General features: G+C 43.3%; 1 protein-coding gene across 9 annotated transcripts in view; it reads left to right on the top strand.

Annotated features, from left to right (window-relative positions):
- cep131 (centrosomal protein 131) overlaps positions 1–17343 on the top strand; it is a 132418-nt gene that overhangs the window by 50951 nt on the left and 64124 nt on the right. For all 9 annotated transcript variants that reach the window (XR_013889174.1, XM_080209463.1, XM_080209462.1 and 6 more), the window contains 6 exons: positions 2174–2345; positions 3427–3503; positions 9324–9512; positions 11162–11353; positions 12655–12792; positions 15628–15753. Coding sequence is in view for 8 of the 9 variants with exons in the window: in XM_080209463.1 (XP_080065589.1) it covers positions 2174–2345; positions 3427–3503; positions 9324–9512; positions 11162–11353; positions 12655–12792; positions 15628–15753 (894 nt within the window). In the remaining variant the exon portion in view is untranslated. The remainder of the gene's footprint in view (positions 1–2173; positions 2346–3426; positions 3504–9323; positions 9513–11161; positions 11354–12654; positions 12793–15627; positions 15754–17343) is intronic.

A 17343-nucleotide genomic window follows, 5' to 3' on the forward strand; every position in this document is an offset into this window, starting at 1 on the left:
GGTTTCCTCCCACGCCCCAAAGATGTGCTCTTAGGCTGATTGATGTACCAAATTGACCCTACACTATTCTGCTCTGAATCTGGCTACATTAGGAGTACCATTCACATATACACGGGGCAGGGTAGGTGTAGGAAAATGCTTTGTTGAAATGGCGGTGCGGGCTCGTTGGGCCGAAGGGCCTGTTTCCCATGCTGGGTTGTTCTTTGTTCTTTATCCCAGGGTTCTGAAGGAAATGGCAGAGGTGATAGTGGATGCCTTAGTGATTATTTTCCAAACCTCGCTGGATTCTGGGGAAGTGCCGGAAGATTGGAAAACGGCTAATATTACGCCGCTGTTTAAAAAGGGTAGCAGGTAAAAGGCAGGGAATTATAGGCCGGTTAGTTTAACATCTGTTGTAGGAAAAATGCTTGAATCCATCATCAAAGAAGAAATAGTGAGGCATCTTGAGAAGAATTGTTTGTTAGAGCAGATGCAGCACGGATTCGTTAACGGGAAGTTGTGTCTGCCGAATTTATTGGAATTCTATGAGGATGTGACTAGTGCGGTAGACAGAGGGGAACTGGTGGATGTGGTGTTTCTCGATTTTCAGAAGGCGTTTGATAAGGTGCTGCACGAAAGGTTGCTTCAGAAGGTTAGGGGGCATAGAATTGGGGGTAATGTGTTAGCGTGGATAGAGGATTGGCTGTCTAATAGGAGGCAGAGAGTAGGTGTCAATGGGTGCTATTTGGATTGGCGGTTGGTGACTAGTGGAGTGCCCCAGGGATCGGTGTTGGGGCCTCAGCTATTTACCATTTATATAGATGATCTGGAGGAGGGAGCTGAGTGTAAGGTGTCGAAATTTGCTGATGACACAAAGACAGGTGGAAAAGCAAATTGTGCGGAGGGTGTAGAAAGTCTGAAGAGGGATCTAGATAGGCTGAGCGAGTGGGCGAGGACCTGGCAGATGGAATACAATGTTGGCAAGTGTGAGGTTATCCACTTTGGCAGGAATAATAGTAGGAAGGACTACTACTTAAAGGGCGAAAAGCTGCAGCATGCTACGATGCAGAGGGACCTGGGGGTCCTTGTGCATGAGTCACAAAAACCCAGCCTACAGGTGCAGCAGGTGGTCAGGAAGGCAAATGGGATGCTGGCCTTCATAGTGAGGGGGATTGAATATAAAAGTAAGGAGGTCTTGCTGCAACAGTACAGGGCACTGGTGAGGCCGCAGCTGGAGTACTGTGTGCAGTTTTGGTCGCCGCACTTGCGCAAGGATATTTTGGCCTTGGAGGGAGTGCAGAGGAAGTTCACTAGGCTGATACTGGAGTTGAGGGGGTTGAGCTATGAAGAGAGGCTGGATAGACTGGGCTTGTACTCGTTGGAGTTTAGAAGGATGAGGGGGGATCTTATTGAGACGTATTAGACGATGAAGGGGATGGATAGAGTAGAGGTGGAGAGGTTCTTCCCGCTCAGAAAGGACAGCAGGACTAGAGGGCACAGCCTCAAGATAAGGGGGGGGGGCAGTTTAGATTGGAGTTGAGGAGGAACTTCTTCACTCAAAGGGTGGTGAATCTCTGGAATTCTCTGCCCGTTGAAGTGGTGGAGGCTACCTCGCTAAATATATTTAAGACGCGGGTAGATAGGTTTTTGGTAGGCAAGGGAATTAAGGGTTATGGGGAGAAAGCGGGAAAGTGGAACTGAGCCACTTCAGATCAGCCATGATCTTATTGAATGGCGGGGCAGGCTCGAAGGGCTGGATGGCCTACTCCTGCTCCTACTTCTTATGTTCTTATGACATGAAAGGTACCATATTAATACACTTTCTCTTCATTCTGAGTGGGCCCATGACTTGACGGAAAACTCACAAAATACTTGTGTATGTGGTTAGCCTGGAATATTACCCATTAATAGTGTTTGATGCCTTGCTTGTGGTGTTAGGAAGATCTGCACTGAAGTGCAGATTGCAATATGTCCAGTTGTCATTGTAGAATAAGGTAGTGCCCACCACAGAATTCTGCTCAGGAAATTAAAAATTATCTAAACTTCAAAGCTGAGTAGCCAGATTAACTGAATGTTGTGCTGGTGGAGCTGCCTGATTTCCCCCGTGATTGACTATAGTGTTTTACTATAAGGAAGGTCGAATGCATCAGCACTTTTCAAATAATTTGATGCACGCTACCTGTGTTTATTATAGGAACTTCAGCAGAAACGTGCAGAAAAAGCAGCTGAAGATAAGAGGATTAGTGAGGAAGAAGTTGCCATGCTTCAACAGAGGGGGAAGATCGCAACAAAGAGAAAAACTATCAAGTCTGTGCCCATAAATAATACCAGTCCAGTGCACAGTCAAGTCAAATCCAAAAATACAGGTGTGGAATTGTACTTGTATCACGAGATTAACAACTTGCGGTTAGAAGCAGTAATATATTAGATACTTTTTTTTAATACTTTAAAGTCTTCTGTCCTCACCTCATTCTGATATATGGTGATTTCAGTAACGTCAGATTATTGCAGATAGGTGATAGACAAACACTAGCTATAGACTACGTCATGAATTTCTGCTTGATCTCCATAATTTCAGCAGAGGAGATGCAGAAGTCCAGGAAAACCATTTAAACGGCGTTTAAGCCGTAATTTTACTGGGTCTTCCATGGCTTTTACTGAGGTTAAAACAGACTAGCATTAAACCCCTCTCAAAAAATTCGCCCTCCTAGAGATATGCGCCAGAATTCTTCTCCCTGTTGAATTGTGTCTCAGGACAACACTTGGAACAGGTAAAATCTAGGGTAAGGTGTCATGGTTTAGAAGTTATAACACTATTTAGACCATGTATGTCGGCCAGACCAGTTAAGGACAGGACATTAGCGAACCTGGTGGGGTTTTATGACCATCAACAATGGTTTCATGGTCATTATTTAAGTCTTAATTGCAGGTCTTTCATTCAAATTTCACTCTTTGCCAAAGAGGGATTTCGAATGCAGGTCTCTGGATTACTGGTCCAGTGACAATACCAATACACCGTCTCCTCCCCAAGGGCTTTGGGACATCCCAAGGCTGAGAAAGATGCAGTAGAGTTGCCTTTCTTCTTTACGTGATTTATGGAGGAAGAAGGAGTGATCAGATAAGATATGGTGGAATTGGCACATTCCATTAACCCCCTGAAAATGGTATACAAGTACAGCTTACCTGATTTTGCTCTTTGTTTCTTTTTTTTTGGGTGTCCTCTCCCATCCCTCTGACCAGCAACCCCCCTCCCCATTTCACAGCAATGATAAGATCTCCCAGAAAGACTGGGGATTTCACCATGTATGCATTAGGATTCTGCTCCACACACACATCCTCATGGGCTGTTGAGTTTGGATTTGCCCATACTATGTCTTTTTTCCACTTTTAAAAACATTAGCATTTTACCTTTTCCCTGTTTTAAAAACAAACTTGTTCCTGTTGCAGCCACAGATCCGGAAATTCATTCTAACCAGAGAACTGAGAGCCCCCCTGGACCTCGTGTAAAGACAGAAGAACTACAAGTATGAGTTCATCTGTTTATTTTGTAACGTCACGCTAATTGATGTTAAGCTTTTATTTTGCTTCTGATCAGTTTTGTGCTACATTCAGCTCATAAGCATATCATTTCTAAAAAAAACTTCCTGCTTTCCTCACTGATTCTGAATATTTGAGCAGGGAGTTTACAGGTTTCATTCCTTGGCAAAGCTTAGTTAGCTGGGATGATGGTAAGAAGTCTCTCAACACCAGGTTAAAGACCAATGAGTTTAATTGGAATCATGAGCTTTTGGAGCGCTTCCCCTTCACCAGGTGAATCTGAAAGCTCGCGATTCCAAATGAACCTGTTGGACTTTAACCTCGTGTTTTGAGACTTCTTACTGAGCCCACCCCAGTCCAACACTGGCATCTCCACATCACAGCTGGGATGATGGCAGGGACAAAATTACTGGGTCCAGTGTCTGTCTGTTTGTTAATGAGATTCCTATTCTGTATCTATGACTGCTGTGGGTGCAGACAGGATAGGGCACAGTCTGTGATTTATTTTTGCTCCTCTCTCCCAACCTCCCATTGATCAAATTGCCTGCCAAGTCCATACTCTCCATACACATGGAGAATGGTTTGGTTCGACGCAGTACTGGAGGGCACTGACTCTCAATATCCCTGCGAGGAGTCAAGAGCTTCAGGAGGGAGTGAAGAAATAGTGGTGAAGGAACACTGGCATTTTGAAATACGGCTTAGTTTGTAATATCGAGTGAAACTGGTTTTAATGCTGGGTAAAAATACACTTTTTTTTTAACGTCCAAGCTAAGCATTCTGTCACTGAATATTTCAACATTCCTGAAGAAAAAATCTAATGGTGTATTTTATTTGAAGTTAAATAAAGTAACTAATCCTTGTGCAGTTGGGACTGGCTGGTTTTCATACCCTCATGGGTCCTTTTTATCTTAGCACAGCTTTTGCATAAAATAAGAAACTGCATTAAAACTCAGGGTTCCCTCAGTGGAAAACTCTGACTTGGAATATGATATTATCATGGAATGAGGACAGGCTCTCAGCTAAGATTTCAATCTGAAATATTAACATCCCCCCATTTATTGGCATTTTTTTACAGTACAAAGGCTGCACATAGAAACTTTTAATTGTGAACTTGCATTTACGTAGTGACTGCAATGTAGAATGCCTCAAAGCACTTCCAGAGGACATAATCATAATGGTGGGATCAAAGGAGGAGATGTTAGGATGGGGTTCAGGAAGGATGAACTGGAACTTGGAAATGGAGGTGAAGGCGCAGAACTTTTTGGAGGGACATTCCAGAATATGGGGGCTGCAGATACAAGTAGCAGTGGCAGTTGAAGTGGCTGGCGATGGGTGGGGGGGGGCGTGCACTATTGCTAGAGGAATGTTAAAGGTGAGATGGTGGCACAGTTGTTAGCACTGCTGCCTCTCAGCACCGGGGACCTGGGTTCAACTCTGGCTTTGGGTGACTGAGTTTACATGTTCTCCCTATGTCTGCATGGACTTCCTCTGGGTGCTCTGGTTTCCTCCCACAGCCTGAAAGATGTGCTGGTTAGGTTAATTGGACATATTAGAGTGTCCTTTAGTATCAGGGAGATTAGTGGGGTAAATGTGTGGGGTTAGGGGCATAGGGCCTGGGTAAGGTTGTTGTTGGTGCAGGTTTGATGGGCTGAATGGCCTCCTTCTGCACTGTAAATCTACGAATGCAGATTAAGGGGTTCTGCTGGGTCATAAAGCTGAAAGACTTCAGAGCAGGATAGTGTGGTTAGGAACCCATGGATTTGGAAGGGACATTAGGCAGTTTCTTGGGAGAGGGGATGGGTCTCATGGATGAGATAAGCTTGGAGAGGTTGGGAAAGCACTTGTGCTCCTCCAGGGTCTGGTTGTACTTGCCTCCATCCTGTTGTTGTGTTTCCAGAGCCCTGGGCAATTCCTGCTCTCAGCCACCAAATGTAAAAGTGCATTAAAATATAAGCATCATAGTGAAATTGCTGGCTAGCCCCCACCCACTATCCACCACCTACCATCTCCCACCTGTCCAGCTTAAATTGGAAGTTGGTTCATGTGTGTGTACCCATGCAGGTATTGATTGAGCAAGGCAAAGTAATGTCAAGTGGTTTGATGTTGCCATCTGCAATGTAGCTAACCAGGAAACTCTTCCATTTCATCTGGATAGTATTTTTCAGGCTATCCGATCTCTTGTGACATTGTGTGATGATAATTTGCCGTTAAGAAATTTATGCATAACATGTTTCTTGTAAGGGGCATGTTTAGAATTCAGAGCTGTTTTTGTGGGGTGCTGATTTGTCTAACAAAACCTTTAAATTGGTAGCTGGGAGCACAGGATGAGTACTCATTTTAGACCTAACATAAGAACATAACATAACATAAGAAATAGGAGCAGGAGTAGGCCATCTAGCCCTTCGAGCCTGCCCCGCCATTCAATAAGATCATGGCTGATCTGTCATGGCTCAGTTCCACATTCCCGCCCTCTCCCCATAACCCTTAATCCCCTCGCTTATCAAAAACCCATCAACCCGCGTCTTGAAAATATTTAGCGAGGCAGCCTCCACCACTTCAACGGGCAGAGAATTCCAGAGATTCACCCATTGATATTGATATGTGGCCCCATTGATGTGATCCTTGTTATGACTGGCAAGTAGTTGGCTTAATCGGTTGGTTATTCTTAGGAAACATAAGCACATGTACTTTCCACAGGAACGCATGGACATATAAAAATGGTGGCTGCTTGTTTAGCCTGTTTTACTTTGGCATGACCAGTCATTTGTACCATTTGTACTCATCATGTTTTCCTCCCATTAATGCCACCCAAACCCTCAAGACAGCTGGGAGAGTGAAACAAAAAAATTTTGGAAAACATGGGGAATTTCTTAACCAGCCCCATCCAAAAAAATCAAATAACTTTCAGGAGACCAGGTTACTGAGTGATTCAACCTCCAATAATATACTAACACCCGTGTCACGCTTAGGAATTAATTCACTGCCCTGTTGCAGCAGCGCTACTGCATCAATTGTTAAAGTTATGCTAATCCATTTGTTGTAGTTAAACTGTTGTTAAATAGAGTTTGAATTGATGAAAGTTCCTTAGATCGTCAGTAGAATTGCACCTGGAGTAAAACACCTTATCCTCACAATATCAAAATAGCAAATAGTTGGGGTTTAGTCTGACTTCATAACATATAGTGAGGTATCTGATCTGATATCCTAACAATTGGTCATGGTAAATTAGAGGGTAAACAGTGTGATGTTGTCAGCCAAAGATGCCAGGACATACATGGGACACAGCAAGTTTATGCTGTATGCAACATTCCTATTCAGTTTAAAGGAACTGAAGACTTGGGCTGGAATGTTGAGACCTCGCTGAAAGCCAGTGGACTTTTGGCTGACTTTCTGCATCCCTTGTGGCAGATCCTGTCACTGTAGGGCTGGAAAGTCCCAGCCTTGGATGTATCTACTTTTACTTGCATGGATTATATGCATTTTCTCATCTTTTGGTGAAACTACATTCGGCTGCATCACAAAATATGTACGTTTAAACAAAAAGGAAGCTTTCATCATCGCGGCTTGGCTGTTTTGCTCCTCTTCATAAGGTAGGGGCAAAAAAAGGCAAACTAGTTGCTACCCAAGCCCTTAGAGAATATTTTCTGCTACTCTGAATTCTGGTCAATTTTTGTTGAATCCTGGCTTGTGATAGAACATATTTCATTGGATATCAGCAATATATATCATCATAGTCCATGTGTGTCTAGATATGAGTGTGGATGCCTGAACTCTTTATTCAATTTTTATTTTTATATGTACATAAATTCCAGCAGAGGTCCCTGCAGCCCCTCCATTGCGAAGGATATATCTGAATGGAAGCAGATTTCTACTAATCCCCATCAACACAAACTCAAATAGCACTCATAGAATCATGCAGTGCAGAAGAAGCCCTTCAGCCCATCGAGTCTGCCCTGACTCATCAGAAACACCTGAGCTCCCACCTAATCCCATCTGCCAGCACTTGGCCCATAGCCCTGAATGTTATGACGTGCCAAGTGTTCATCCCGATACTTTGTAAAGAATGTGAGACAACCTGCCTCTACCACCCTCTCAGGCAGTGCATTCTAGTCCGTCACCATCCTCTGGGTAAAAAAAGTTGTTCCTGACATCCCCCTCCCAAAACCTCCTGCCCTTTGCCTTGAACCTATGTCCCCTTGTGACTGACCCTTCAATTAAGGAGAAAAGCTGCTCCTTATCTACTCTGTCCATGTCCCTCATGATCTTCTGCACTCCATCAGGTCACCCGTCAGTCTTCTCTGCTCCAATGAAAACAACCCAAGCATACTCAATCTCTCTTCGTAACTATACCATTCCCGGCAGTATCCTGGTGAATCCCCTCTGTGCCTCCTCCAGTACAATCATATTCTTCCGATAATGTGGCGACCAGAACTGCACAGTACTCTACTGTGGCCTCACCAAAGTTCTATACAATTCCAACATGTCTTCCCTGCTTTTGTAATCTATGCCTCGATTGATAAAGGCCTTTATCAATATGCCTTTTTCACCACCCTACTAACATGTCCTTCCACTATGGCAATCTTAAAAATGCTCAGAGTTTCTCAGTTTGCTTTCTGTAGTAATTGATGCTCTTAATTTAGTTTGTTTTGCAATTATAAAACAGGTCCTGAGAACCTGAAAACAGATGTTTATTTTGCCTGTTTTGCTGATTCACAATCCTTTTTGGGGAAAAGAAAAGTTCTTTAATAAGGAATTTTTTGAATTTCAGTCAGTTTGACTTGAGGTACATCCATTACCTTGGTGGCTTTAGTTTTATTCCAGTATGTGAAGCAGACTGATGTTTCAGTGCAATACCGAGAGAGTGCTGTACCGTCGGAGGCGCTATCTTTCAGATGAGGCCTCAAACCTAGACCTCATCTGCCTATTGAAGTAGGTTTAAAAGATCTCTTTTAAAGGTCTGGTTGTCCAGATCACCAACAATTTATCCTGGTCCCTCCATGTGGTCACTATATTTAAGAAAGCCCACCGATGCCTCTACTTTCTCAGGAGGCTAAGGAAATTTAATATGTCCACTATGACCCTCACCAATTTTTACAAATGCACCATAGAAAACATCCTTTCCGGATGTATCAGCGTGGTATGGCTGCTGCTCTGACAAAGAAACTACAAAGGGTTATGAACGAAGCCCAGTCCATTACGCAAGTCAAGCTCCCATCCATTGACACTGTCTGCATTTCCCGCTGCCTTGGAAAAGCAGCCAGCATAATTGAGGACCTCATACACCCTGGACATTCTCTTTTCCACACTTTCCTTTGGGAAAAAGACATATAAGTCTGAGATCAGGTACCAACCAACTCAAGAGCAGCTTCTTTGCTCCATCAGACTTTTGAATGGACTACCTTATATTAAGTTGATATATATTCCGCTCTCTCTCCTTTCCTTCTGTCTTACGTATGTGACGAACAGCATGCTCTGTCTATATAATGAGCAAGAACCAATACTTTTCACTGTATATCAATACATGTGGCAATAAATCAAATCAAGAGTATGTCAGATCCCCTGATGTATCGGCCAACATTCACTCCTCAACCAACACCACCAAGACCAGATGAACTGGTCATCTATCATTATTATTACAGCTTCTGCTGGATGTGGTTTGGCTAACATATTCCCTTCCCAAAAATTTATGCTTCTTCTGTTAGCTGTGATGTGCTTTGAATGGGGAGGTCCTGTGGATATGAAAAGTGCAATACTTGAGCCAGTTTCTTTCTGAAGTTCATGAACTAACCTTTGATAATGTTTTGCAGCACCAATCGCGAGATGTGACTCAGGGAGAGATGCCAGTTGAGGATCAGGAGATAATGACAACAAGCCTGACGCAGTCTAAAACAACACTGAACGATGTGCTCGACACACTCAAGTTGCTGGCGGAAGAACCCAAATTGCTCCCAGAACCCAAGGCCTACAAAAAAGATAAATATGCTTGGATAGATGAGGTATATTTGGATAGTTTTTTGACAAGATGAGTGGAAGCTGAAATGTTTGGGGAGGGATCATCCTGTAAAGGCAGGATTGCCAAGTTGGCACTGAAATTGGTTTATTCCAGCCATTATCACTTTCCCTATTAGACGCCCACAACTCTTGAAGGTGGAGTTAAGATGGTCCATAGAAGAAAGCCATTGTGAGGAGCATGGAAAGTTACCCTGATACTTGCCAGAGGACCAGAAGGAGGCTGGAAAGTCGCTGATCTGGAGGGATGCTATTCAAAGAATGTAGTGCAACTTTAGGTTTTTCTGGCATACTATGCCTGCTTCTGGGTGGCATAGTTGCTCAATGGTTAGCACTGCTGCCTCACAATGCCAGGGACCCCTGTTCAATTCCAGCCTTGGATGACTGTTCTGGTTTCCTCTTACAGCCCACAGATTAGGGTTAGGTTGATTGGCCACGTTAAATTGCCCCTTAGTATCAGAGAGATGAGCAGTGCAAATATGTGGGGTAACGGGAATAGGGCCTTAGTGGGATTGTTGTTGGTGTTGGCTCAATAGGCTGAATAGCACCCTTCTGCACGGTAGGGAGTTTATGATTACTTATGATAACCATTCTCCTGAATGCTAGGTACAAGACTCAAGTGACGCAAAGAGGAGGAGGTACTTACAACCATATCTGTCTGTCCATCTGCATGTCATTACTCCAATGGGCAGAGTACTAGCTGTTGATTCTCATACAAGTTGGTTGCTAATGAGAAATTATCACTTTTCCTGTGTCTCTGGTTAATGTTGCCACTTGATGGGTTAGATGACGAATGGGGTTGTTGAGGGGTTGTACTATGGGATTCCCAGGTAGTAATCCATTTTGGTAACTCCGTTGCTCCTCCTCTTTAGTGTGAAGGCTGTTTCTGTCATTTATTTTGGTAGGCTGTTCCAGGGCATGTGGGAAAGGGAGTGCAGCAACATGGAGTTATGATTATGGGAGGCGATAAATAACAATGCCCCAAGCCTGCCCTTGCCTTAATTCAAATCACCCTAGTCATTACATTGACTGTTATGCTTTGCCTTGCTATATTTTGATTGAATTGTGCAAAAATTGAAACTTTGAGTTGGTTGAACTGGTTAACAGGAAGAAATAAGTGACAAGTTGTTTCTTTTCAGCATTCAAGGTGAGGACCGTACTATGTCTTAAATTGTTTCACTGTCGCTTGTAAGGCACATTGTAATCCTAAATTGTTTCACTATAGTTTGCAAGGCACATTTCAATCTTAAATTGTTTCACTGTCGCCTGTAAGACATCACAAAGGATAAAAATGGTAAGAAATCTGCATGAAACACAATGTCGATTTGTGAGTAAAATTTGCTGCATCGGCAGTGATTGGTTGAAGGTCTCATCTTTTTGTGGTCATGGGCTGCTGGAATATAAAGAACTGTCTTAAGGTGGGACAGAGAACAAAGAGTTAAGCAATTCCGAAAAGTTGTGGTGGATCTCCAAGGGATTGGTGTCATGTCTGTCCTTTGTTCTTATTGCCCTTGTCACTGCGTATAATTATTTGTAGTTGATCCTTAAAGTTGCTGATTGCTACTGTATTAACAACCAGTGCAATCTGCTTGAAGTGCAGTTTGTCCGACATTGTCCTCTCTCTCTGAACAAACAGGATCGTGACTCCAGTTCCTTGACGGCAGATAACCTGGAGAAACTGGGGCAAATCGAGCAGGCTTCGGGCTTACCAAACGATGGCACTTTGCTGTCCGAAGCAAAGCTGCAAAGCATTATGAGTTTCCTGGATGAGATGGAGAAATCCGAACAGGAGCGACCAAGGTCCTGTTGCTCCACAGCACCCAAAGAGGTAAGTCAGAGCTGTCAACTTTTCAATTAAATTTAAAAAATAAATAAATTTCTGTAACCCTAAAATCAATATCAAGGAAATACTTAATTTTGGAAAAAACACAATTGAATTTATTTAACAATCAATCCAACATTTGTATACTTTCTCTCTCGTCATTAAAATCACCTATCTAAAATTGGAAATAGCACTTTGGCTGCCCAAGTGTGGGAACGATGTCAGTGAAGGGACAAGAGGCTTGACCTAACTCTGACTTAGTGTGAAAATAACAAGCTAAAAATAGCCCATTATACCAATAGCCCATGTATACCTACTAACTGTAAATAGGATGGATTTTTTGGTTGAGATAATGTTTTGGGGTGTAAGTTGCAGCTGTATGCAGGGAGTTTAATTTTGCTTTGGTGAAGGGAGAGTCAGAAATTGGCATCTTGAAGACAGGGAAAATACAACTTGTCCTGAAATCACCAACTGACTTGAACTGGAGGTAGATTTGTTTTTATATGAAGCGCAGGATCTAATACCACACCATGTTCAAATTAATTTAGTTTAGTCAGGTGTCTTCGATTTGACCTTCCTCTCAGCTTCTTTCAGTGCTGTTGGTGATCAAACTGTTGAATATTAAGTTAAATGAATAAACTTATTAGTATCACAAATTGGCTGACATTGCAGAGACTATTTCCTCAGGTGAATGTAGCTGTTACTAGGGGGCATAACTGTAAGGTTCATGGTGGGAGATATAGGAGGGATATCCAAGGTAGATTCTTCACTCAGAGTGGTTGGGGTATGGAATGCGCTGCCTGCTGTGATAGTGGAGTCGGACACTTTAGGAACTTTCAAATGGTTATTAAATAGGCATATGGAATACACCAGAATGACGGGGAGTGAGATAGCTTGATCTTGGGTTTGGACATAGCTCAGCACAGCACTGGCGCCAAAGGGCCTGTACTGTTCTATGTTCTATGTTTTATTAACAGTGCATTAAAGTTGCTGTAAAAATCCCCTAGTTGCCACACTCCGCCACCTATTTGGGTACACTGAGGGAGAATTTAGCATGGCCAATTCACCTAATTAGCATGTCTTTCAGATTGTGGGCAGAAATCCGAGCATCTGGATGAAACCCATGCAGACACAGGGAGAAGGTGCAGACTCTGCACAAACAGTGACCCAAGGTGGGAATTGAACCCAAGTCCTTGGTGCTGTGAGGCAGCAGTGCTAATCACTGTGCCACCATGCCATTAAAATTGACTGAAGACCAATTGAAACATGTGACTTGGTGATTTCAACTTGCCATATCTTGTCTCTAGGCTCTGCTTTCTGAGGAAGAATTGTCTCACCTGGAACAAGCTTCAGTTATGGCGACTGAGGTGACAAGCTCCATGATCAGATTAAAACTGGAACATGAAGAAAAAAAACGTGCCGTTGCCATGTTACAGACTGCTTTGGTAAATGCCAAGAATGTGGCTCTTAATATTTGTAGTTGGTGTTAATTTTAATTTGAAAAGGTGGGGAGGCAGTAGTGTCAGTGGGGGATTTGCTTGGGGGGAGGTTAGAATGGATTTGGATCAATTGGCCAACTGATGGATTCAAAGTTCCTGCGAGCATTCCGTTGACCATGAGAATCCTCAGTGAAACGAATGTGAGTGGTCTCATTCTAATTCACCCTGGCCTGTCAGTTAAAATAAAGTTAAGTATTTTACATGACTCCACTGCAAAGCATGACAAACTCTTTGAATAGGGGCAGGGAGAGGGGAGATTCGTCTTGTAGCATTTCTGTCTGACACTGTACAAAGTCATGATGTGGAGATGCCGTCGTTTAGACTGGCATAGTAAGAAGTCTCTCAACACCAGGTTAACGTCCAATAGGTTTACTTGGAGTCATGAGTTTTTGGAGCGCTGCTCCTTCATCAGGTGAATGGAGAGGTAGGTTTCACAAACACAGTGATTCCAAATAAACCTGTTGGACTTTAACCTGGTGTTGTGAGACATCTTGCTGTGTAAAGTGAAAACCCAGTGCATTGTGGAATCTCCTTGTCTTTTTAACAGCTGCTTTCTGTTAATGTAAATATTTGTACAGTACTGTTGCTACCTGAATATTTTAAAAACTGACCAACAGTGAGGGTTGGGATTTGCCCAACCTGACACTGAGTAACCACTGTGCCACTTGTAGCTTTGTTGATTGGAACTTGCTGAACATTGTAGCCTTTTGTACTCTGATCTTCTGCGCTCATTAAAATAGACTTCTTCCAGAGTTTGCAATGTCACATGTTAATAGTTCAAGAAACGACTGACAAACAAATTTAGCTTATTTGGTTGTTGGATTGGAACATTCACAACCAATCACCAAGTGCCTACAGCATGAATACAGGCCATTCGATGCAATGGGTCTGTTCTCTCGTTCATGTCTCATTCCTCCTCCTTCGACTTTTCTTTCCATCCCTATCAACATATCGATCCTACTCCTTTCTTCCTCATGTGCTTGCCTCGTGCCTCCTTAAATCCATCTATTTTATGTGCCAGATACTCCCTGTGGTAGCCAGTTCCACCCCCTGGGAAAATAAGTTTCTCCTTAATTCTCTTTTTGGTTTCTTCTTCATTATCCTGTACTTACGGCCCCCGGTTCTGATTTTTGCCTTTCTGTCCTAATGGGTGACCCCTTATTTTGAAACTGGTTCTAAATTCCCACCATGGGAGGGAACATCCTCCCAGCATCTATCTTCTCGAGCCCCCTTAGAGTCGTAAATGTTTCAATAAGATCATCTCTCATTTTCCTCAAATTTAACTTGCTCAAGCAAGTAGAATCATCCTCCCTATCTTTACCCTATCAAACATTCTCCAAATGTTAATACCCTGATCAGATCGCTACTCTGTTTTCTCTTCAGCACAGACTGGAGTTACAGCCTGTTCATTCTTTTCTGATGGGTATAACTCAGTTCTGGTATTATTCTCACAAACTGCATTGCTTTCTGGGATCCACAGTAACGTGATTGATTCCTAACTGCCTTAGGAAATGGCCTAACAAGATATTTGGTTCAAAGAGCAATTAAAATTGGACAACAAATACTGGCCTTGCCTGTGACACCACATCCCATCAAAGAATAAAATGAACTGCTCAAATCAGGTCGAACCAAAGTTTAACATCACTTCTCTGTTCTTCAATTCTATCCCTGTAAAAATAACCCCAGTGCTTTGATTGCTTTAATTATGACCTTATTAACCAGTATTGCTACTATTAGTGATATGTGTAGCTGTACCACATTTCTTTTCCCAGGAATTGTTGATCTCCTTATTCTTCCTAGCAAAACATATTACCTATAATACTTACCTATAATTTTCATTTGCCAGTTACATTCTGCAATTTTTTAATGTCTCAATGTATTTTTTCATTGTTCCTCTCGGTATTAACTACACCCCCAATTTGCTTTTCCCCATAAATCTTGAAATCAGAACTTTGATTCCCATTAGATTTAAATGGTGAACAACTGTGGTTCAACATCAATCCAAGTTGAACACCACTTCCTAACATTTGCCAATCTGAGTAATGACATATAAATCCCATTCTCGGTTTCATGTTTTGTAATGGCTTGCTATTCACTCTGCTACTTGTCTCTCACTCCATGGGTGAAGTTATACGCTTTCCAGCCCTTCCCGGGAACTGCGTGTAGTGTAAAATCATGTAGCATTGTGAGGGTACTGGTTGGAGGTATGACCCTCCTGTATAGGAACCCTGTGCCCAACAGAACTCCACTTGCCCTCCCCACCCACTTTCTTCCCCGCTCCCAATTTCAGCCCTTCAGATCTGTGGCATCCTGGCCCTGGCAAAGTCCCTACATCTGCCTTTGAATCCAGCCCCAGTGCCGATCTACTGGTCCTAATAGTGCTGTGAGGACTTAGGAGCTGCCATCTATTCAAATGAACTGGTGGCTCTTGGAGAAGGGACTTCTCAAGATGGGGCAGAAGTTTTGCCCTAAGCAAATGATAGCCCGATGGTCATAAAATCGGCGTGGGGCTTCCTGGCCATGTGAAGGTGAGGGTCGTCCATAACTTGCAAAGCTTAGCATGGGGCCATCACCTCCCCTGCGCCACACAAAATTTCACCCAACATATTCTGACCTTGGTAATGAATCTAACAAGTAGTACAGTACCTCCAGTTAAGACGGGCTTACGTAGTTAGATAAATTGGACAGAATGCAAACAGTTGCTATTTTGTCGTGTGAAATCCTTGAAAAAACAAAGCACAGAATTTTCTGCACTTTTCTTATCAGACTTTTCTTGTTTAGACTCAGCAGAAAGAATTAACTGTGCATCACATGAAGGAGACCGAAAAGGAAATGAGCCATCGGTTAAAAATGCAGAAGGATCAATATGAAGCAACCATTCAAAGGCACCTGACATTTATTGATCAGGTAAAATCCATGATAATACTTTAATGTCTTAATTTTACAATCAGTCTGGCCCAAAAAAAGGGCTTAAACTGGGGAAGCTCAGCTCCACGTCTGAAGAAATCTAACCTTGCTTATCTTTTAGAATGTAAAGTTTATTTATTAGTCACAAGGCTTACATAACATTGCAATGAAGTTACTGTGAAATTCCCCTAGTTGCCACATTACGGCACCTGTTTGGGTCAGTGCACCTAACCAGCGCATCTTTGAAATGTGGTAGGGAACCCACGCGAAAACGGGGAGGACGTGCAAACTCCACACAGACAGTTACCCAAGCAGGGAATCAAACCTGGGTCCCTGGCGCTGAGAAGCAACAGTGCTAACCGTTGTGCTGCCCTCACACCATGATAATTTACTGGGCATGCGTCACTGACATCAGATAATCAGCCTGCAAATATTTCAGAAGCCTCTGTGATATTTTCATTTTTTTAAATTTCTTGGTGTTCCTGCAGATGCCTGTGTAAAGCTACTTTGAACACTACAAGTTGAGTTAATCCTTTCACTCTTGTTTTCACCAGGCATTCTGGTACCTTCCTCATAACTGATGGGGATCAGTGACGTGTTTCGTCTCAGATTTGAACCGGAAATGGATTTTTCTCATTTTTGTCTTGGAAGGATGGAAGACAACAGAAGGGATGCAAGGCAGCTCATGTCACACCAAATCAGCCCCCGGTTGGTACATGCCAACCCATAGGGCAGAACTTTCCATCCTGGAGACTAAGTGCAGTGATGGGTGGGATGATTAGTGTAATTCCCATTGGGTGGCAGAGTGGGTTCTCATGCGCGACTGCTTTTCAGCAGAAGAGCTCATTGAATCTTGTGGCGGAGCAGAGCAGGGCAGGTTATGATTCATCCGCTCTGTCATTACCTCATGGCGTCGTATTGAAACAGCATTCTCACACACAGTCACTCTTTAGCCCAGGTGCTGTTGTGACAAAGTCAAAAATGGCACGCAAAAGGGCTGAGCCCACAGTTCCAAGATTCAGCAAGATCTCCCTGGAGAGTCTCTTCCAGGCCATCCAGGCAGGCAAGAGGCCCTTTTTCCTCATGCCCAGAGTAGAGCTTTGTGCCAAATTGGAAGGAGGTCGCCAGGGAGGTCAACTCTTGTGACCACAAAAGAGAGCCATCCTGAAGTACAGGAAGAGAATTAATGTTCTTATCTCCTCTGCCGGGTAGGTGAAGCTTCTGCCCACTCCAGACCCGTGCTCTCATGAGGCCATCACCATCTCTGGACAAATGGCCTCTTCATCCTTGACTGGGGAGGACTCCGCACACAGCAGGATTTGCCCTATGACTTGTGATGCTCAAAGCCAATCTTCCTGCCTTTATGAAGGGCAAAATTACCCACAAGAGACAGAGCGACCAGACTGGAGGAGGGATACCGCAGTGGAATTCACTCCCTTTTAAGGAGCAAGCAGAAGAGATGTTTGGTGAAGGCAGAGATGCCCAGTGAGGACAGAGATTGTTCCTGCATGAAAGGGAGATTGGCCTGCCCCAACAAGCCAATGAAGGTCCATCCAGTATACAGCATGGCCACACATGGACAATGACTGT

Source organism: Carcharhinus amblyrhynchos, chromosome 21, assembly GCF_965287045.1.
Source record: "Carcharhinus amblyrhynchos chromosome 21, sCarAmb.v2.hapA, whole genome shotgun sequence".
Taxonomy (NCBI): domain Eukaryota; kingdom Metazoa; phylum Chordata; class Chondrichthyes; order Carcharhiniformes; family Carcharhinidae; genus Carcharhinus; species Carcharhinus amblyrhynchos.